General features: G+C 42.9%; 1 protein-coding gene across 6 annotated transcripts; it reads left to right on the forward strand.

Moving 5' to 3' along the window:
* The first annotated feature begins 848 nt into the window (after positions 1-848).
* On the forward strand, positions 849-23,124 carry wdr4 (WD repeat domain 4). 6 transcript variants are annotated; one of them, XM_084688260.1, is made up of 12 exons: positions 849-1,009; positions 1,161-1,229; positions 1,458-1,604; positions 1,678-1,834; positions 1,923-2,035; positions 2,131-2,196; positions 16,367-16,427; positions 16,573-16,674; positions 16,838-16,902; positions 17,935-18,121; positions 18,272-18,375; positions 22,719-22,822. In XM_084688260.1, exons 1-11 carry the CDS (start codon positions 927-929, stop codon positions 18,353-18,355), a joined length of 1,134 nt encoding a protein of 377 aa, XP_084544386.1. In that variant the 5' UTR covers positions 849-926; the 3' UTR covers positions 18,356-18,375; positions 22,719-22,822. The 6 variants fall into 6 exon arrangements, with proteins under 6 accessions (XP_084544386.1, XP_084544385.1, XP_084544381.1 ...); XM_084688259.1 differs by having other exon boundaries at positions 22,722-22,798; XM_084688255.1 differs by having other exon boundaries at positions 850-1,009; positions 18,272-18,341; positions 22,719-23,124.
* The last annotated feature ends 478 nt before the right edge of the window (positions 23,125-23,602 follow it).

A 23,602-nucleotide genomic window follows, 5' to 3' on the forward strand; every position in this document is an offset into this window, starting at 1 on the left:
TATCTCTAGCAGAACATTAGCAGAGCCTTAGGAGAGCCTTGCCACTCCCTATTAAACCCCATTGTACCGAATTTGGCTGCAGTTCCACCAGAGTTCCACTGGGGGGGATCGCGAGCGAGTGCATGTTGAATGGGAGTCTATGGAGCTAAACGGCTAAATTTGTCTCTTTCGCCTGATTGTCGTTGAAAAATCTCCGATTTGATTGTAGTTTGTGCATGTTCAACATGGATTATAGGTCGAAAATTGAATGAACGAGTACTTCTGTCCTTTTGATTTCTTACATGGTGAGTCGTTGTTGCCCATAACACGCTAGCATTCTGCTACTGAATGCTGATTGGTTAGTAAAGGACTGATACGACCAGAGCTCCCGCTTGATGGCATCCGAAGCGGAATCAAAATGTCGGAGCATTAGCAACATTAGCAACAACATTAGCAAGCCAAAACTCTTTCAAGCATGTGTATTGACAGGGAGAGCCTAACATGTCAGCTGTGTTGTCGATGCCCTGAGAGAAAAAAGTAAGTGACCAGAGCTTGCCGTCAAGCAGTAGCTCTGGTCGTACGATGTGTATGACGTCAATGACATTTTCAAAAGCTTTTTAGAACAGAAAGGCGACTTTCAAAAAATCTAAAACCCGGCAGTGTGTATTTTTTTGGCCTCCCCTTTCGAATTCAGAATTCAAATTACTGGACAAAAAATTATATCCTGAGAAAAGTGGATTTTGAGGGGTACCGCTCCATAGACCTCCATTCATTCTGCACTCGCTCGTTAGCGCCCTCACATGGAATTTCAACCAGTTCAGAACCCGGAAGTTTCCCGAGAGTGGCAGTTCTCTCTTTATTAGACATTCTCTGCCCACGTGCTTGTGTGACGGCTCAAAAGCAGCCAGGGGTCTAGCTTCGAATGTTAGTGAGTCTACGCTAAAGCCATGGCAGTCGTGTGTGTGGGGGGAGAGTGGTATCTTTCAAGCTGTGACAAATTATTACTTGCAGTACATGCCAAACATAACAGGTAGGGTATAGTTTTCACCGCATGCTTGCTTTTATTTGTATTTGTTTTTACATAGCAGATGATGACAATGTGGTCAGATATAGCTAAAATGGCTAGCTAGTACAGCTACAGGATGCCTCCATCGAATGTGTTGTCTGCTATTTAATTTCAGAGACCCGTTTGTTTTTGACTGCAGCACAGCGGAAAACAAGCCAAAAGGCACAGGAACTGACAACAAAGGGTAGTATTAGTTATAGTTGGCGAATCCCCTGTATAACCCCTGTCGAAGTTATATATTGATCCCAATAAGAACATCTTAAAGCGATGCACCCACATTATGACTACAGAAGTTGTCTCGCACTGTTTTAAATTTTAAAAATCCCTCATTGTAAGTATTATCTACTTGGACCAAAAGATTCATCACGATGCCTTTTGTTTTTAATGTGTGTGTGTATCCCTGTTATTGTAGGCATAGTTGTGCTTCGGAAGAAAAAGGAAGTGATAAAATCTTGGCGTTTGCAGTTTCCTTGTCTGGGAAGCTGGTCGCGTTGACCGATGACAACAAAAGGCTTGTACTTTTTGGGACCGAACCCTCCTGGCAGTGTATTAGTACAAGGTATTTGAAGTCAAAACGCATTTCTCGGTGTGCTGTGTGAACGTGTAAAATGGCAGACACGATGTGTTTCCAGGTGGCTGGTGAGACGGTGCACCTCTTTGGTGTTCACACAGACAGAGGAGGAGTTACTGGCAGCAGACAAGTCAGGAGATGTCTATTCCCTCTCTGTGGTGGAGCCCAAAAAGGCAGGGGAGTTGAAGCTTGGGCACCTGTCAATGTTGCTGGCCATGGTAAATACGCACCCCTTTCACAAAGTTTACTTGTAGCATGCTGAAGACTTTTTTTAGTAATTTTTATTATGGGACTGCTTACTTCCAGACTTTGAGTCCCAATGACAAGTATGTCATCACAGCTGACCGTGATGAGAAAATTAGGGTCAGCTACTTGAAGTCACCCTATAACATCCAATCATTCTGCCTTGGACATCGAGAGTGAGTATGGCGATTTGGGTTATCTGTTCAAATTGATGAAAAAATCCAATATACTAAATTTTTGGTCAAAATCTCTACGTTTGGAAACGGCACAGGAAACTTCAAAGTTCGATGGAAGTGTTTAATCAGAATCCAATACAACAGGGTGATTCCAAACAAACGTGAGCCAGATTCTGCAGAGATTTAAATTTTCTTTTTATATCAAAATCTTATCAGCGCTGTAATTTTGCCATTGGTACAATATTTGTTTGTCATAATGCATAATGCATTTCACACTCTATTGGCCTCTCTCTCCCTAGGGGCTTCAGATTACATACGCATAGAAAATCATTCTATTTTTAGGCCTGCTCCAACCTTGAATGCCAGGTGCACTGGGTTTTCTTGACGGAGGGCCGTAAGTTTGCCTCATGAACACTGGGCTTTGTAGTTTTCTTCTGGAAAAAGCCTATACACATAGCCTTCTCTCGCACCCAGCCCCAATCATCCAGATGAACCCTTTGGGCTTGATTTCTTCTACATATTAGTGGAAATACTAAAGTCAACAGCTTTGCATCAGGGTTTCAGTAGTATTTACATTTATTCATTTAGCAGATGCTTTTATCCAAAGCAACTTCCAAGAGAGAGCTTTACAAAGTGCATAGGTCACTGATGATAACAACAAGATAGCCCCATAGCATTGCGGGTAGCCAAAAACAAGAAGTACATATTGTGAACAGCCAAAAAATAAGTGCTAAAGGGAAGAAACCATAAGAGCATGTAGTTAAGGAAGTTACAATTAAACAACATGAATCTCTAAGTGCAAGTGTACCTGTAGGAAAGCAATAAAAATAGGATTAATTAAAATGGAATACAACAGTTTAAATCAGCTACCACTAACCAACAAGGGCAACAGTCTAAGCAAGTCATTCAGATCCTTGAGGAAACTAGCATTGGGTTCAGCAAACCATTCCTAAGTACCGTTGTACTCCCGAAACGTGCGTCTTGAGCCTTCTCTTGAAGGTGGAGAGACAGTCTGTGTCTCTGATGGAGGTGGGGAGTTGATTCCACCACTGGGGGGCCAGGCAGGAGAAGAGCTTGTGTTGGGACCGGGCGGTCTTGAGCGGTGGGACCACCAGGCCGTTGTCTGAAGAAGACCGTAGGTGGCGGGTGGGGGTGTAAGGCTGCAGGAGAGACTTGATGTAGTCGGGTGCAGTCCCGTTCACTGCACGGAAGGTCAGTACCAGGGTCTTGAATCTGATGCGGGTCATTATGGGTAGCCAGTGGAGGGAGATGAGGAGCGGGGTAACGTGGGAGCGCCTGGGTAGGTTGTAGACCAGGCGGGCCACCGCGTTCTGATTCCTTTGAAGAGGGCGGGTTGCGCATGCTGGGAGACCGGCTAGCAGCGAGTTGCAGTAGTCCAACTTGGAGAGGACAAGTGCTTGGACAAGCAGCTGGGTGGAGTGCTCAGACAGGTATCTCCTGATCTTCCGGATGTTGTAGAGGGTGAATCTACACGACTGGGAGACCGCAGCAATGTGGGCAGTGAGGGAGAGCTTGTCATCCATGGTAACTCCAAGGTTCCTGGCAGAGGAGGAGGGGGTCACCGTCGCAGATCCCAGGGTGATTGAGAGGTAGTGGGAGATGAAGGGTTTAGCCGGGATGATAAGTTCCGTTTTGGCAAGGTTCAGCTGGAGGTGGTGCTCGGTCATCCAGGCGGAGATGTCTGCGAGGCAGGCCTCAATCCTAGCTGAGATCCCCGGATCGGTCGGGGGGAACGACGTGTGTCGTCAGCGTAGCAGTGGTAAAAGAAGCCATGGGAGGTGATGATTGGTCCGAGTGAGGTGGTGTAAAGAGAGAGGAGGAGGGGTCCAAGGACGGAGCCCTGTGGGACACCCGTGGAGAGCTGGCGAGGGTCTGACAGTTTGCCTCCCCAGGAGACCTGGTAGGATCTTCCAGACAGGTAGGATGAGATCCACTGGAGTGCAGTGCCAGTGATGCCCATCTCAGAAAGTCTGGAGAGCAGGATCTGGTTAACCGTATCAAACGCCGCTGAAAGGTCCAGCAGAATGATGACGGATGACCTCGAAGCCGCTCTGGCAGACTGGAGGGCAGTGGTGACTGAAAGGAGAGCAGTCTCTGTGGAGTGGCCGGTCTTGAAGCCCAATTGGTTGGGGTCAAGCAGGTTGTTCTGAGAAAGAAAGTTAGACAGTTGGTGAGATACAGCACATTCAATTGTTTTAAAGGTGACATGACAACTTCATTTTATGAGGTTATTTAACATTAATATGAGTTCCCCTAGCCTGCCTTTGGTCCCCCAGTGGCTAGAATTTTCGATAAGTGTAAACCAAGCCCTGCGTGTTCTTCTCCGCCTTTGACAAAATGAAGGCTCAATTGCGCTGTTTGAAAATCTCCCCCTAGTGACGTAGATAGGGGGAAGGTTACCTCCCCTCTCTCTGCTTTGCACGACCAGATCATCTAGCCCGCCCATGAGAAACTGAGCTACCACCGTGCAAGGGCGAGTGCGATAACGGTTTTTCCTGGAGATTGACATCATGGCGAGCAAACAAACGAAGCATAACAGTTGCTCAGTGCTTGGATATACAAATGCAAGCACACATCTTTTTCTGTTCCTTCATCCGAGCCTCTGCACAACCCGTATCTTAATTGTATTTTCGCTGGAAATGCGCCGACACAACTTCCCAAAGTGTTGTATGTCTGCTCCAAACATTTCCTCAACTTGAGCCAACTCAAAGCTGGCCTTGGTGAAATTAAATTCTGGATCATAACTAAATCTCCTTGGTCAAGCTACAAACCTTGGACAAGTAAGTTAACTAACACTATATCATTTGGTTTATTTACTGTATATGGTTACCTAGCTTGCTACCCTTAGAATGTGGCTGTAACATTAGCTCTGCAGCTAACAGCTGAGTTACTGTTGCTAACGTAAAGATAAATGGCATCAAGTGTGTGTGTGAATACAAACGCTGTAACGCGAGTGTTGTACACTTCTTTGTTATTTGGATAACCGTTCTGCTGTTGGTGTTATGGCTCGCGATATCCGCCTTTCTCCACATTGAAATGACTGAGTGTGCACCTCTGCAAACCAGAGTGATCAGATGAGAATGGCTAAATTCGAGGCATTTTACAGCAACGAGTCATTGCGATACATCCTGTAAACATTAGCGCATGTTGCCGCCCCTCTCCTCCTCATTAGCATTTAAAGCTACAGACACAGAAACAGCACATTCTGAGGAAAGCTGATTGTGGAACTACTTGTAGTGGCTATAATTCTGCACCATGGCTGAATTTCGGGAAAGAGACTTCAGATACAGTATTAGGGGACAACTAAGGCCTATATAAAAGCATCCAAAAACAGCATGTCATGTCACCTTTTAAAGAAGGGTAACAGTGATACCGGTCTGTAGTCCTGGAGGACGGCAGGGTTAAGGGAGGGTTTTTTTGAGTAGAGGGGTAACTCTGGCCTGTTTGAAGGCAGAGGGGAAGGTGCCAGAGGTAAGAGAGGAGTTTAGGACATGGAGCAGAAAAGTTATGATAGAGGGGGAGATGGTTTGAAAGAGAGGGGAGGGGACAGGATCAAGGGGATAGGAGGTGGGGCGATGAGAGAGAATGAGGTCAGAGAGCTCTGCCTCGGACAGGGGAGAGAAAGAGTTTAGACATTTAGTTGGGTCAGTCATGGAGGATGAGGGGGTAGGAAAGGTGGGTTTAGGAAACCGACTGCTAATGTCGGCAACTTTTTTCTCAAAGAAGGAGAAGTCGTCTGCTGTCAGGGTGGAGGGAGGGGGTGGGGGAGGTGGGTTAAGAAGGGTGGAGAAGGTAGAGAAAAGTTTGTGGGGGTTTGAGGCAGAGTTGATTTTGTTAAGAAAGTAGAGGGATTTAGCACCAGTTATGTGAGAAGAGAAGGATTTGAGGGAGTGATACTTATCAAGGTCCAGACCGTCTTTGGACTTAAGCCATCTCCTCTCAGCTGCTCGAAGGGTGGACCGTTCTTCACGAATAACATCCGTAAGCCACGGGCAGGAGGGAGAAGATCGTGCAGGCTTGGTTGACAGGGGACAGAGAGAATCAAGTGATGCAGTTAAAGTGGTTAACAGGGTGTCGGTGGCAGTGTTAGTGGGGTGGGACGAGAACTCGTCAATGGGAGGGAGGATGTTACAATAGAGGGAAAATGGTAGGGGGATAGGTAGCGGAGGTTGCGCCGGAAAGTTACGAGGGGAGGGGAGGTCGGAGGGATTGGAGGGAGAGAGACAGAATTGGATAAAGTAGTGATCAGAAATGTGCAGTGGGGTTACAGAAGTTAAGTCAGTGATACAGTTGCGTGTCAGGACGAGGTCTAGCTGTTTGCCTGCCTTGTGGGTCGCCGGTGTGCTCAGCAGCGTCAGGTCGAAGGAGGTCAGGAGAGACAAGAAGTCGACGGCCTGCGTTCCTTGGAGGTGGATGTTGAAGTCCTCAAGGACTATCAGGGGGGTTCCATCATCCGGGAGGACGCTGAGGAGCATGTCCAGCTCCACCACAAAGTCGGCTAGCGGTCCTGGTGGGCGATAAAGAACAATTAAGCATGCCTTGATAGGATCAGTTAGCATCACATAATGGTATAACATATAAAGTATAAAAGTGGTTAAGAGGTGAAAAATGTTCAATCATATAATCAGTACTCATTCTTCATCTTCATAATTACAACAGTGTGATGTTATTCCACTTCAAAGATCATGCTGAACCACCCAGTATTTTTATATCATGGTATTTTATCCATGTTTAATGATGGGAACTTGGAGCACTTATCAGGTTGTTTGTAATGATCGCAATGATGTTGGTGACCCACACAGATCTTTGTAATTATAGATGGTGCAGTATTTGTGATGCAGCTGGTGATGACAAATCTTGTCAGTGGTTTTGGTACCTATATTTCTCAGAGCACAATTGAAATCATTCATCTCCTGAAGTACTTGTTCAACTTCCACATAATCTATTCTCATCAAATTGCCAATGCTGTGGTAGCCTACATTCATGCAAATGATTATGTAGCCTCCTTCTGTCTGCTGTTTTCTACGTTATCTATTTATGTTGATCAAAATGTATTATATTGGTTCTTTGTTAAATTGTCTTACCACCACATATATAGACATTTAGTTCATAACAGAAGTTATTACATGGACAATGGTTGAGCTAGTTGTGAATTGTAGGCCTAATTCACCATACAGCGCTTGCATTTACAGTTCTGCCGCCCAAGGAGGTCTTTGAAGCAGCTGATTCAGTCAGCACTATTTGGCCATATCAATTGTAAAAACAAATTTGCTTCTAAATAACAAAACAGGATGTCCCTATTTTCCTTCTCTACTAAGAACTCCGGTGCATTAAGCGCTTAGTTTCATTTAATTGCGAAAGCCTTGCAATGTGCAGACAGGTTTGACATCGGTAAATAGCATACATTAAAGGTGACATGACATGAACTTCATTTTATGACGTTATTTAACATTAATATGAGTTCCCCTAGCCTGCCTTTGGTCCCCCAGTGGCTAGAATTTTCGATAGGTCTAAACAAAGCCCTGGGTGTTCTTCTCCGCCTTTGACAAAATGAAGGCTCAAACGCTCTGTTTGAAAATCTCCAAGTGACGTAGATACGAGAAAGGTTACCTCCCCTCTCTCTGCTTTGCCCGCCCAGATCATCTGGCCCACCCATGAGAAACTGAGCTACCACCGTGCAATGGCAAGTGCGATATCGGTTTTTCCTGGAGAGAAATTATGGCGAGCAAACAAACGAAGCACAACAGTTGGTCAGTGCTTGGATGTACAAATGCTAGCACAAGTCCTTATTTAATTCCTTCATCCGAGCCTCTGCACAACCAATATCTCAATTGTATTTTCGCTGGAAAAGCGCAGACACAACTTCCCAAAGTTTTGCATGTCTGCGCCAAACATTTCAGCCACTACTGTTTCCTCAACTCGAGCCAACACAAAGCTGGCCTTGCTGAAATTAAATTGTGGATCATTTACTAAATCTCCTTGGTCAAGCTACAAACCTTGGACAAGTAAGTTAACTAAAGCTATATCATTTTGTTGCTTTACTGTATATGGTTACCTAGCTTGCTACCCTTAGAATGTTAGAACATTAGCTCTGCAGCCAACAGCTGAGTTACTGTTGCTAACGTAAAGATAAATGCAAATGGCATTAAGTGTGTGTGTGTGAATACAAACGCTGTAACGCCAGTGTTGTACACTTCTTTTGTTATTTGGATAACCGTTATGCTGTTGGTGTTATGGGCGTGCGCGATATCCGCCTTTCCCCTCATTGAAATTATGAGTGTGCACCTCTGCAAACCAGGGTGATCAGATGGGAATGGGCAAATTCGAAGCATCTTACAGCAACGGGGCTACGAGCCAGCTGAGTTACTGTCGCTAATGTAAAGGTAGATGGCATTAAGTGTGTGTGTGTGAATTCAAACGCTGTAACGCGAGTGTTGTACACTTCTTTGTTATTTGGATAACCGTTATGCTGTTGGTGTTATGGGTAAGGGATATCCACCTTTCTCCACATTGAAATGACTGAGTGTAAACCTCTGCAAACCAGGGTGATCAGATGACAATGGCTAAATTCGAGGCATCTTACAGCAACGGGGGCTACGAGCCATTGCGATACATCCGTTGTAAACATTAGCGCATGTTGCTGCCCTTCTCTTGCTCATTAGCATTTAAAGCTACAGACACAGAAACAGCGCGTTCTGAGGAAAGCTGATTGTGGGACTACTTGTAGTGGCTACAATTCTGCACCATGGCTGAATTTCGGGAAAGAGACTTCAGATACAGTATTAGGGGACCACTAAGGCCTATATAAAAGCATCCAAAAACAGCATGTCATGTCACCTTTAAACTGGTGCTTGGTGCTTAATTGAACATGCCTTTATAAATTATTGCTCTGAAGGCATGTTTCTGTATCAATTTTGTTTAAGATTAGCCTACGTATTGATGATGATTTAATCTTGGGCTTCTATGTATATAACAAACCAATAATTCTGCACTGAAAGTTGCTGATTTTGCTCGTATCTTTCACACACTGTAAGAATCTCTGAGGTGTTAATCTCATTAATTAACAAAACTAAATTTCCCTCTTCATTACTCTGATGCGTTAAGCGCTTAGTTTTAATTGCGAATACCCTTTTGTCAATCACATTAGTTTATGAACAAAACAAAAATAGCTGCAAGCAGTGATGCGAGTTCCCCCTCAAAATGGCAAAATATTATAAAAATGTACATTGTAGAAAGTCGAGTTGGACAACGAGAGCAGCATTATTTTATGCTTGGCAAACAGGCTGAACGGAGATTCAAACTCAAGAGCATGTGGTTGCAAGTCAGCCTGTCTATCCTCTCTGCTACACATCAACTGTTAGTTTTATGATTAGAAAGGGCAGAGGGTTAGCTTTGGGACAAAGTTTAAGCAGCTCTAATTCAGTCATCTTTTGACATATCAAGGTGAAATTGCGCATGGTACTTCAGAATGATGTCATTTGTAAGCCATATTGTCTTGTATTCATTTTTGCTAAATATTGCTTTGAAAGACACGTATCCTACACATCTACAACAAATGTAGGTTTTATACACGCACTGCAAGAAATCCGATGCGCTGTCTAGATGAATCAGAAGGGATTTTGTTCGCCTTGAATGTTTGCACAAACAATGAATTTACTTTGGCAGGGAGGTGTATACATTAAACATATAGGAATATTGAAACTTAAATATGTGGACTAACTATACAAAAGGAGCAAAGTCTAGCTAATACTAAGGGGGGTCTAGCTAATACTAAGGGGAATAAAATAAAATGTAAGTAGTCATAATTTACAATCTAACCTAAAAAAACAGTGCAAGAGAACAATACAATAGTGCAAATTCCAATATGCAGGGGGTCATTGTGCAGCTTGTGGTTTAAAGTCAGTGAGAGTCCTTGGCCTTGTTAAAGTGGCCAACAGCGGATGGGAAGAAACTGTTCTTGTGGCGTGAGGTTTTGGTCTTGATGGACCGCAGCCTTCTGCCGGAGGGGAGTAACTGAAACAGGGAGTGTCCAGGGTGGGAGGGGTCGGCCACAATCTTCCTCGCCTTGAGGTGTGCAGATCCTCGAGGGAAGGCAGATTTCAGCCAATTGCCTTCTCAGCAGTGCGGATGATACGCTGCAGTCTGCTCTTGTCCTTGGCAGTGGCAGCAGCGTACTAGATGGTGATAGAAGAAGTGAGGATGGACTCAATGATGGCCGTGTAGAAGTGCACCATCATTGTCTTTGGCAGGTTGAATTTCTTCAGCTGCCGTAGGAAGTACATCCTCTGTTGTGCTTTTTTGGTGAGGGAGCTGATGTTCAGTTCCCACTTGAGGTCCTGGGAGAGGATTGTGCCCAGGAAGCGGAAGGACTCCACAGTGCTGACTGGGGAGTCACTCGGGGTGATGGGGGTGAGTGGGGCTGTGTTCTTCCTGAAGTCCACAACCATCTTCACTGTCTTAAGAGCATTGAGCTCCAAGTTGTTCTGGCTGCACCAGATCACCAGGTTGTCAGCTTCCCACCTGTAGTCAGACTTGTCCCCGTCAGAGATTAACCCAATGAGGGTGGTGTCGTCCGCCAACTTCAAGAGTTTGACAGACGGATGACTGGAGGTGCGGCTGTTGGTGTACAGGGAGAAGAACAGAGGGGAAAGGACGCAGCCCTGAGGAGATCCGGTGTTGATGGACCGGGAGTCAGAGACTTGTGTTCCCAGCTTAACGCACTGCTTCCTGTCAGACAGGAAGTCTGTGATCCACCTGCAGGAGGAGTCGGGCACGTTCAGCTGGGAGAGCTTGTCCTACAGCAGAGCAGGGATGATAGTGTTGAAGGCAGAGCTGATGTCCACAAACAGGATCCTGGCGTAGGATGCTGGGGAGTCCAGATGATGTAGGGTGAAGTGGAGGGCCATGTTAACGGCATCATCCACAGACCTGTTGGCTCTGTAGGCAAACTGCAGTGGGTCCAGGAAGGGGTCTGTGATGGATTTGAGGTGTGCCAGCACAATGCGCTCAAAAGTCTTCTTTACCACAGAGGTCAGGGCAACGGGTCTGTAGTCATTAAGTCCTGTTGGCCTTGGCTTTTTGGGCACAGGGATGATAGTGTAGGACTTGAGACTCCAGGGAGGTGTTAAAGATGTTTGTAAACACAGGAGACAGCTGGTCAGCGCAGGGACAGCTGGGATCTTATCTACAAAGGACAAGTTAAAAAAGGGCCAAGACAGTTCTGGCTCTTCCGGTGTAGTAATCCCCTCAGAATGAAACATTGTTACCATTAATGATTGAGCAGCTAGACGGCTACCATGTTGTACCTGGATACCTGTTTCACTAAATAGATAATCAGTATCATGACAGGCTTGATGGCTGTGGCTGGATTTGAACCTATGACCTTGCACTTTGCAGTTCACCGTCTCAGCCCATTGTGCTTTTCTCAGTGTTGGGAAGCCTTGTAGTTACGGTGCGTTCACACTGCAGCGGAGCGGGCGGCGCGTTGGCTTCCAATTCATTTTCAATTAAACCAGGCGTCAATGCTCACGTAGGGCATTGTGGGAAGGCGAGCGGAGCATTGCAAGTTGGATTTTCTCAACTTTATATAAATGAGGAGCGTGAAAACGCTAGCATTGGCCAATCGGATTGGTTTCTTGTTTCTTGTAACGTAGCAACCGTTGTTCATGGTAAACAATTTCTAGGTATCATTTTTTAAGATGGAGATGTATATCGTATATGTATCTACACACCCAGTCTTGTATTATACGCCTCTGTACGATTAAAGAGACAAAAAAATATATATATATATATACATACATACCGAGCGCAAGGTTGCTGAGGTTGTCAGTGTCCCTGATGTGTTAAATTCAGTCTCGTCATATTGGCTAGCTATGTAGCCCTAACTTTCTTCTGTGCTAGCTGCATACTACAGTAGGCCTAGTCTAGCTAGTCTAGTTCACCCAGCACACAATTGACATTCAACGTTGAAATGCTGATTCGCAGTCACTCGCTAGCCATACAGTAAATGTGTAGTGGCCATAATCTAGCAAATGTTACTGGAAAAATGTATGAAATGCTGTATAGCCTCGTTGACAAGATCATGCAACATCTAGTCAGTGTATCTGATTCCTTGCATCATGCTGTGTAAAAGCTGTATTTTGATCAAGACAGGAGCATCTATAAATCAATAATTATATTGGCCGGGTTTCCCAGATTCGTTAAGAAGCTCTTAACGCTAAGAGCTTCTTAGCAGCATTCTAAGAACGCTCTAGAACGCTCTTAGAATGCTCCTAAGAAGCTCTTGGCGTTAAGAGCTTCTTAACAAATCTCGGAAACCTGGCCATTGTCAGTACATGAACCCAAGTCTGCACACTGTTTTACACAAACTACAACAGTGACCTTAGAGAACTACAACTCTGTATTGACTTTTCTAACACGCCCCCGAGCGTGGTGCACTGTGGGAAGGCAAGCGGTGCAGAGCGTAAAAAAAAAAAATGCTGCAGTGTGAACGCATCGTTACTGTATAAAAAGTACGCTGTTTCTCCTGAGGCACACATTTGAACGCAAACCTTTTTAGCAGGGGCGGATGGTATGAATAGGCTAACAGGGCTAAGCCCTCCTTATCTTTTACAATAAAGTTCAGATTTGTATATATATATATTTTTTTTAACTTAGAACAGTGTTTACAATTTTGGTGGCACCTAGAGCAGCATTAAAATGTGCATGTTTGGGGCCACCCACGTGGTTGCTGTAGGTGGCTTCAGCAGCAGAATTGTGGCAAATGCAACCATGCCCAGAAGAATCTCACCTCGTTTCCTTTCTCTTCCATGTCACTATATCTAAACTCGCATTACCCTTTATACACAGGGGGTGTCTGCGGACATCACTTACACACAGTACCCCTCTCTGCAATCAGTAGGCACCACTTTAAACATTGGCCAGCTACCAAGCCAGACATGCTTATCAACGCTCCATTTAAAACATGCTTTTTAGCGCTCCCTATCAAGCACTGAATTAGTGAATTTGAAATTGTGTTTTGCAACTTAAATGTATCTTCAGTATGTCTGGTCTATGCATTGTATATCATTGAGTCTAATGCATTTAATGGATTTGTGTATGACTGTTGCACCAACTGGACATGTTATATTAACATAGTGTTGGGGTAGTTACTCCAGAAAAAGTAACTAGTTACTTTTGAAAATTGTAACTCGATTACATCAGTAGTTACTGCATTCGAAAAGTGTCTTCACTACTAGTTACTTTACTTTAAATTTTTTTAAGCAAATGTCCAAATTCACCGCAAAGATACATGGACAAACATCACCTTTCATCACTATTTGTCAATTTTCAATAAAGGGCATCTCTTAGCCTTCCCACATAGTGTATTGAAATTGTAATTTTACGTAAAACAAAATGGCATATAAAAGTTGATTGAATATCAAGCCTGTCCACACTATCTGACCAAAGTAATATGCCTCACTTTAAAATATCATTGAGTTGACGGCAGTTGAAAGACACCTCTCGCCTGGACATTGAGTGCATTTTACTGTAATATGTTTGTCCTTTCGAGCAACAAAGTAAAAATGAGAATATCGCCACTGGCTGAACCCTCCTGTTTCCGTCTCATCCGTTTTCCCGCTTCCCTCTTTCTACGGCAACCTAGCATCATGTGATACTGGGTTGTCAATAGGTGCGTTCGACTTCATGCAGCGCCGGCGTCGTCTGCAGCCGCCTGCAGCCCGGCTGACTTGAAGCAGCCAATGGCATTCTCAGATTCAAGGCAACCGCCTGCGGCGCTGCATGAAGTCAGCCAATGTTGAACGCACATAATGTCTATGCACCAGCAGCTACGTCACTCAAATCAGTCTCTGTGGCAACGGTGCCCAGACAAGCAAGCACACAGGCAAGCATGCAAGCGCCACTAAAAGAACTTTTCGGACTGGCAAAAATGGCTTGGGTAACGCTGTGCCTGTACATGCAGGAAATCCCCTGAAAAACAATGAAGCCTTGCAGCCATCTTGAACTGTGCTCTAGATGCGCCTGCACCTCCACATTTCCACCAGAATTCCACAATCAAAATATTACAATAACGAAACAATCAAAAACGTAATGTTTTGGTTTTGAAACAGAAAAACCGCTACAGAACTAGTGATTTCAATCCGTGTACCCTTCGTTCTTTCATGTTTCAAAACCAAATCGGAATAAACAAACACTTTTTTTGTTTTCTGTTTTAAAACCAGAATGGGAAAAAGAGCTACAGAAATCAGTAGTTCTGTAGCGTTTGTGTTTCAAAACCAAAAGGGGAAAATTAATTTTGATCGTTTTGTTATTGTAATATTTTGATTGTGGAATTCTGGTGGAAATGTGTAGATGCAGGCGCATCTAGTGCACAGTTCAAGATGGCTGCAATGCTTCATTGTTTTTTCGGGGGATTTCCTGCATGTACAGGCACAGGTAAAACTCCTTTCCATGGTCGACCCTCACCTGGTCCCACATCCCATTGTTGACTACTGCACATCTGGAACAAATGTATATGTTAATATAACATGTCCAGTTGGTGCAACAGTCATACACAAATCCATTAAATGCATTAGACTCAATGATATACAATGCATAGACCAGACATACTGAAGATACATTTAATTTGCAAAACACAATTTCAAATGTACTAATTCAGTGCTTGATAGGGAGCGCTAAAAAGCATGTTTTAAATGGAGCGTTGATACTAAGCATGTCTGGCTTGGTAGCTGGCCAATGCATAAAGGGGTGCTTAATTGCGGAGAGGGGTACTGTGTGTAAGTGATGTCCGCAGACACCCCCTGTGGATAAAGGGTAATGTGAGTTTAGATATAGTGACACGGAGGAGAAAGGGGAATGGGTGAGATTCGCTGCAGCGCTTAAGCATGTGATGACAGGTAAGGAAGGCTAAAATGTTCTACAAAGCAGAAATGGGTTGAGTGATAGCTGTCAATCATCCCTATGTGCTCTTTTGTTAAGAGAAACTATTACTTTTGCTTTGCATAATATAGTACTCACCTGTACACCTCCATCAATAATCAAATTATTTTTAATGGGCATGGTTGCATTTGCCACAATTCTGGTCACGTGGGTGGCCCCCCCAAACATGCACATTTTTTCATTTTGGTCCGTGTGTTTCATATGGCCCATGTATTCGGCATGGTAGGGGATGGGATTTAGATTACAACACCCTTTTTAAATAGAAGAGGAATATGCTTAACGCTGATTCGTCGGTCCTTCAGTGCATGCATATGTAATGACACAATTTAAACAACAAAAAATGAATATCAATTTGCCAAGTTTAGCTGCTAACATGTCGTTTTCAGCAGCATGTAGTCATCAATAGGATAGGACTTTGGTGATTTTGGTGGAAAAAGTTCCACGCATTGCATTTATGGGGAAAACCAAACTTGAAGTGAATTTATATGCCTTGATTTTCGGTTTTCCCTTTTGTTTTTGAAACAGACAAACCGCTACAGAACTAGTGATTTCTGTTGTTTTCCCCTGTATTTCCATTCTGGTTTTAACACAGAAAAAACAAGCTTGTTTTTCCGATTTGGTTTTGAAACGGAAAAATGAAAGCACAAAGGGTGCACGGATTGAAATCGATAGTTCTGCAGTGTTTTTTTTCTGTTTCAAAACTAAAGGGGAAAACCGAAAATCAAGGCATATAAATTCACTTCAAGTTTGGTTTTCCCCATGAACTCATTGCGTAAGTGGAACCTTTTTCCGCCAAAATTACAAAACGATGTAACATTACATTTTAAAAACACTGTAGTGGGGTGAAAAAGGATTCTAGTAGGATATAAGCAGTTTGTCTTACTTCCTTTTTTACATGTGTGAACAACAGAACCAACTTTACTTCATTTAAGATCCGTAAGGCCTATGTTTGTTTGCACCTTCCTCTCACAGTAAATTCCGTTATACAAATAACGTGTCCTTGGGCAAGGCACTTAACCCCTACTTGCCTCGGGGAAATGACCCTGTACTTACTGTAAGTCGCACTGGATGGGCGTCTGCTAAATGTAATGTAAACTGGCGGCAAATTATTTGTTTTGTCAATGCTTTTCCAAACAATGTAAATCGCGGCACTGCACTCTGATGGATTATAGAGAAGGCCACATGCAGAATATGAATTTTGCAGAGTGGCCGGAGCTGATCGTGTGAAACTAAACCCATTCAAATTGTACCGACACAAAGATTTCTGGTTATTAGAGAGATGTCAAGATGTATGAACTCGTCCACTGCAAACAATATCTACAAATAAGTAACCTGAACCTCACTGTTGGAAGCTGTCTTGTCTCCTTATAGGTTTGTCAGCTCTCTGTTGATCCTACCCATGCATCCTCATTGGCTACTGTCTGGATCAGGGGTAGGGGTCTCTAGCTTTTATCCAATTGATGTCAGGTGACAAATAGATGCTGTCTACCTGCTTGTTGCACCATTGATTATTTATTCCTGATTGAGGTCCAACCATCCTAGAAAGTGCACTTCATTTGGGTGCGGTTTGTTGTCAGGATGGGACCATGAAGCTGTGGGAGTACGAGTCTGGTCGTAGGATCCAGAGCTGGGACCTTAAGCAGCTGAGGGACACGCCGAGTACTCAAGCTAATGAAGAGGTGAAGACTTGTTAAGGTCTAATCATGTATGCCCATGCTGCTGATACTTAAAGAGTTATTTCTGTAAATGATTTGTCCAAATAGACATTCTAATCACATTATTTTCTCTTTTACAGTGCTCAGTGCGTAGTCCTATATTTATTATATTTGTCTTGTTTCCCAGAGGTCTGCTGTGAGCAAGATTGCCACCTCCCCTGACGGTTGTCACGTTGCTGTGCAGTGTGAGAGGTAGTGTTATCGCAATGAACACAGACCATCCAGCTTATTTCTTTGTGTGTATTTTACTTTTGTTACCAGTGCAATGCCCGCAGGTGGCTCATGCTAGTGCAGTGAATGTTGGAGCCATGGATCTTGCGAGCCCCCAAGATAAACCCTGTTCCTGGAGACCTACCTGCCTGTAGGTTTTTGCTCCAACCCCAGTTGTAACTAACCTGATTTAGGCCGAATCCCAATACTCCCCCTTCCCCTTAGTTTTGCGCGTTCCTGTGAGAGCTAGTGGTGTCCCAATACTCTTTTTGAGCTAGGGGTAGGGCTAAGACTAAGGGGTATACACCCCTTAAAACCAAGTAAGATCGGGAGCTTACTTGAAACCTAGGGCTATGTGAATACTGCGCGACTGGCAACAATGGCGGCCAGATCATCCAGAAAGTCTTGTTTTGTGTTATACACAGTCCTGAACATAGATATTTGCAACCATTTTCCAAATTGAAATGTTTCAAAAAATCGCTAGTTTAGTACGCTAATGTTACAGTGCTGAATTGCACAAGTCCCGCATTTCTTTGACTAGCATGTCTACAGTTTTAAGTAAACTCCATTAGCAGCAAATTTAGTTTAATATCGGTGCATAACGCTACTTGCTTTGGAGATATCAATATGTGCTCAATGATGTACCTGTAACCAGGTGGTGTCCCATTTCTTAGGGATGTGTAGCCCTTACCCCTCAGTTTCGAGGGCCAAGGGCTAGGGGTAAACTAAAGGCTAGGGGGAAGGGGTAAGGGGGAATTTTGGGATTCGGCCCATCAGTCTGCTAATTATTCGAATTTAGTGTGGGTTGGAGCGAAAAAACTACAGGAAGGTCGGAACGGGGTTGGATACCTTAAGTGCGCACTTGTGTAATGCCTGTTGGTGGCTCGGTAGGTCCATGGCTCCATCGCTTGGTGCAACTCATCATGATGATGAATGCGTGTATACATGTATTTTTGCTAACTTGAACTGCTCATCAAAACAACTTCACATGCAACACATTTGCTGTTTTCCTAGAGTTCCCATAGTTCAGTTGTTTGGGATGGACCATGGGGTGGAGGAGCGTTTAACTCCCTGTAGTAGGCTGACCCTACCTCACAGTCCCCTGGATCTGACCTTTGACCTCCAAGGCAGGCTCTTGGTCCTGCTGGATAGCCAGGTCACACCATTTCAGATTTACATGTGCATGCAGGACCGCTGGGAGGTAGGCTTCTATGATAGTATGTGCATACTTTACCCAATCTACAAAGGCATAGGACTTTAAGACTCTTAAATTAATGTGAATGAATACCAGCATGTAAGTGGTAGTTTTTAAAACGCACGTTATTTTGATGTGTCTGTGGGTTCTTACTAGTGTGACAGTCATTGCCTGGAGTTGAGCAGAGTGTCCGAGGCCATCAAGCCCCACTGGAAGGCTCTTCAGAGTGAGTCGGCATAACACATGCACTCATAGCAGTTGTAGGTGACATTATACCCTCCTATAAACCTGGCCCCTCTAACTTTAAAACACTACTCAGCCTACTCTGCTACTTGGGTATATCAACATGCATTTTAGTATTTTGTGATCTCTACCGTATTCTACGGAAAATAAGCCGTGGCTTGTACTCCAATTTTACAGTTTTCTTGTGCTTATGCGGCTAATAGTCCGGTTTTAGAACAAAAAAGTGGCTTTGTGTCAAGATCTCTACAGACCGTGCTGCTAATGTAATGCTCAACACGGGGGCTTATTACTTGAAAGAGGAATTATTTACTGTGTAGTCTTAGTTACACTATCAGGGCTTGTAAATACAGTGACTTGCTAAAGTTGACAAATGGCTCGTTGAACATAACATTTCATAACAATTTCAGTTAATCAAACAGCTGCAAGACCCAGTTATAGGCTAGCTAGCAAAATAACACTAGTATCGCTAACAACATTACTAATTCAACTTTGGTAGTGTAACTGAGCTCCTAAGTTCGTTTTAGATATATTTGTATATGATCGTGTGGACAATAAGACACGGACGCGGTGGTTTCTTTTCATAACTTGTATTTTACCACTGCTCTTCTTGACATCGCCTGCATGGAATGCGGCTGCGTGAAACGACCGGCGAGAGTAGCCTCTTGCAGTCAGGCAGGAGTTAAAAACGGCTCTGTGAAGTTGGACATTCCAGCTTCTTGTGGTTTGCTGCGTTGACGTCAGTCATAGCCGATTAGGCGCTGTTTTCTTACTTTCATTTTTTTATAATTAAACGTATTTCCGTTAGTGAAGAGGTATTCTACAACCCTTTGTTCAACAAATTTGTAATTTGATTAAACAGTTTGGTCCGGATTTAAGTATTGGCGAATCTGAAGGTGTCAGAATTATTACAAAACACGCGTCAAAGTTGTTGTGTGCAAGTCTGGCCAAACATGAACTAGTGTGTCGTCATTAGAACCTGTGTGGTTGCTCTTGAGAAAATCTGCTCGGCTACACAACCGGCAGTTCTTGAATCGATCTCACGGTACTTTGATGGCTACGTCACAGTGACCTGATGCAGCGCTGCATGAAGTCAGTCCATGTTGAACGCACCTAGTATCAAGCCCTACGGCAACTCCAGAGGGACAAAACACCGTTGTCAAATAGAAAGGCTACAGTGGGCTATCCTCAGGATTTGCAAGCTAGCTAAACTTATACTATATCTCAAATAATTTCGTAGACATAACAATGGATTCTGCCACTAAATTAGTGACTTGGCGTCATTTCTGGACATACTATCCACAACCGAAGTGTGTTACACAATGCTGTAAGATCACCTCTACTCATACATTGCTCTTGGTACCCAGAATGCCCTGCGGCAAGCTGAAAAGCTACTAAGTTAAGGGCATAGCTGAGTTAAATAAGCATTGTTTGGAGTTCTATTGTTGTGTTAGTTCTGTTTTGATATGTGTAATGCTATGGTAAGTAAGACTTTATTTATACAGCACATTTCATACCAGAAATGTAGCTCAAGGTGCTTTACATAAAATCAATAAAAACAATAATACAAGTGACAAAAGTAATAATTAGAATGGCATATCTAAACAATAATATAACTAATAAAAGTAGTAAAACCCTTGTGAGATAAAATTACTTAAATGCTTTGGTAAAAAGGTAGGTTTTAAGCTGTCTTTTAAAAATGTCTAGCGTGTTTGCTTCCCTAATATTTATGGGTAATTTGTTCCATAATTTTGGGGCATAATTGACAAAGGCTGAATCACCAATCTTCTTATGACTACTTCTGGTGACCTCTAATAGGCCTGCATTTGATGATCGCAGTGTTCTAGCTGGGGCCTATTCGTCATAGGGGTTGAAGCTAAGTTAATCAATTGTCCCTTTAGCCCGTTAACATTAGCGAGCTAACTGAGAACCGTAAATATTGGTTCGTCGACGGCTGATCCGCATCCAAATCATGTGGTCAATTTCAATCAGGCTAAACTCATCAGGACAAGTGCACGAGCACGTCCTACTTCAAAAGGCAGGAAAGGTCGATCACCAAAACCGTGATTTTCTAACGGTATGATTCCGGAAAAGACGAAAGTCAGAGCGGTGATTTTCTCGCCATCCGAGCAAACTATTATAATGAGTCTCTACGAAGACAATAAGCATATTATCATAAGTCAAACAACGCTGCTAGAGCAAGACAGGCAGCTTGGCAAAAAAATGCCGATAAGCTAAATGTGTATTTTGGAAAAATGTAGGCTTTAGGTTCATCTTAAGTGCCTTATTACCCCAATCGATCAGATCACATTTCTTAAAATGTGCCTGGTGGTAGTAGGCTTAATGGAAATTAATCATTGAATGAGATATTGCTAGCAAACAATGATATCAACTCCTTCAGAATAAGTAGTATAAAAATAAGGCCAAGGAGTATCTAATTGATACAAACTCATAGACACTTATGAGGATATATGTAGGCCTATTTAAAGCGCTTATATCATGAACTATTTGTGTATAGTCTGTGTAAATCAGTCTTTGATTTCATTGACTGGGACATAGCCAATATAGATGGGACATGAGGAATATGATGAATTGATTCATCAGCTGGTTAAGCGCCAATAGCCTACACTTTTCTTACAGCAACGTATGCTGCGGCTTTGCCAATGTTTTCTGTAGGCTATAAAAATGTACCTGATGCAAAAAACCTCAAGGCTATGCAGTCTGAAGCACAGTAAAAGTTTCAAGTAGCTTTGTCAATTTCTGCACGTCAAGACTTAAAAGAAATCGATATGACGTTTCCCACTCTCCCACAGTGAAACATAAAAAGCACAGGCACAACAGACAAGACATTTCTTAAAACATAGCGTTACATATTTACATACAGCAGCATAAGCTCATAAAGCTTACTGCTGCATGCGTGCGTGTGTGAGATCTGCATAGCTATGGAAATCTTATGTTCTCTGATTATGTCGCCGAGTGGTAACATAAAAAGAGAAAAAAGTAATGTACCTAGGCAGCTTCCTTGAGCAACCCTGTAGCTGTTCTCATGTTTCTTGGACCTATGGTACCCTAAACTAACATAAAACTTCCTCCCTCTGATATATGATTTCATCCAGTTCAATACACTATCCGGGAACCCAATAAGCTTTTCCAGTCTATTGATTAGGATGTTGTGATCAATGGTATCAAATGCTGCAATGAGATCTAACAGGATAAGGATAGACTTTATTTGCATCAGAGCTTAGTCTGAGGTCGCTAATTACTTTGGTGAGAGCAGTTTCAGCACTGTGATATTTCTTGAAACCTGACTGCGAGACTTCCAGGATGTTATTTTCTTCAATAAAATAATTTAATTGGACTAAAACTCTTTAGATACTTTACTATACTTTATAGAAGGTTTGATATTGGTCTTAGTAGATATTATAGTGGATAGTGATCTTTGTTTTCCTCCATTTTGTTCTCAGCTGCACAGCATTTTCTTTTAGTTTCACTAACATTATTTCTCAGCCATGAGGAGGTTCTGCTTGTGCACTTCTTTTTGGCTTTCAGTAGTGCAACAGAGTCTAACACAGATAATAGTGCATCATTGAGGTTCTCTACCATTTCATTCAGAGGGCATTCATGATTAGTTGGCTCATATAGAGCAAATTGTTCAGAAAATGTCATCATAGCTGTATAGTCTAAATATCTTCTTTGAACTAGGAATTCTTTTGTGGTTTTTGTTAGGATCATGTCCACATTAAAAAGTATACAATGATGGTCTGAGAGGGGTAGATCAGTTATTGATCTTGATATTTAGTCCAGTTATCACTAGATCTAGTGTGTTTCCGTACCGGTGTGTTGGGTCTGTTATGTGTTGAGTTCGATTGAAACTGTCAGATTTAAGAGCTCAATAGTTCTTGGGTCTGCTTTTTTTATTTACTTGGATATATGGTCTATAGTTTAGATAATGAATGTTCACCCTGATTGGGAATGTTGTCTAGTTAGATCGGTATCCAAGCTGTCCGCTACGGGAGTGTGTCTGGGGAAGTAATCAATCGTGAGCATTGGTCTGCTCAACGTTAGCCGGCGGAACACGTAACGTTGTTTGCTTTCAAAGTGTGGCTTGTATTCCGGTGCGGCTTGTACTCCAATTTACAAACACAAAGTGCTCATTCTGGGGGGGTGCGGCTAATACACAATGCGGCTTATTTTCCGTAAAATACGGTAAGTTGTTTTTGAAGCCCTTGCTTACAGTGACAGGCAATAAATGTGTACTCTACAGGGAACTGGTTTGGGGAATTTCACTTAAAGACATTAAGGTAATTGTCTGAAGCACACCCAGTTATAAAAATACAAAACACTCATCGCTACCTCTCCTCAGCAGCTTTTGGTGCAGCTGAGAGCCGTTTCCAGCATCTGTACAAGGTCAACTTCGACAACATGTCATCCTACTTGGAAAAGAAGCAACATAGGCTACAGCAGCAGAGTGAGAACTGGGGGAAGAAGAGAAGAGCGGGCAAAGGACAGCAGATCAAGCAGGCCAGAAAGAGAGCCAAATCAGAAGACAAGGGAGGAGATGAGTCCTCCAGCTGAAACCACCAACTGGAAAAATGCTTACATTATTCTACTGTCCTATTGTGCTATAGTGTTTGTTAGCAAGGTGCTTTTCAGTTCAATGCAACTGCAGTTAAATGCATACTATATCTAGGATTGATCTCAACATTCTTTCCTCAACAAGACACAAGAAAATGATGTATGATGAATTCAATAAATTTCATTTTGTTGTACTAGTTTTGCTTCATTTTATAATGAAACGTTATGTGATCCATCAAACGTGGGAAGCAACTCGACCGACTTTGCTTGGTTCTGAAGTTGATTGTGGGTAACTAAACCCATTCTGATTTGTACATACACAGATTCCTGTTAGAAGTTGTCATGCCATAATGTAGACTAATGTTACTAAAAACAATGGTTCCGAGGTTACTGTCGTTGAGCGAAACTCTGTTATGAGCTATTATGTAGGCTAATGTTTAGTGTAATTTTGTGCATTATTTAGAACTACAATTATGGAGAGACAATTGTCACAAAAATATGTATTTAATTGTTACAACTGTAATCGCTTTGCACAAATAATCTGGGAATTTGTAGGTAATTAGATGAGATTATACACAGTCCAGGAACCATCAAAGACCAGAGCACAAAATGATGAATCTATTTAGAAATTAAATGTTTAATGAGCAATATTGGAGATGTGAATACATTTTT

The sequence above is a fragment of the Hypomesus nipponensis genome, chromosome 23 (assembly GCF_054491055.1).
Source record: "Hypomesus nipponensis isolate SF chromosome 23, ASM5449105v1, whole genome shotgun sequence".
Taxonomy (NCBI): domain Eukaryota; kingdom Metazoa; phylum Chordata; class Actinopteri; order Osmeriformes; family Osmeridae; genus Hypomesus; species Hypomesus nipponensis.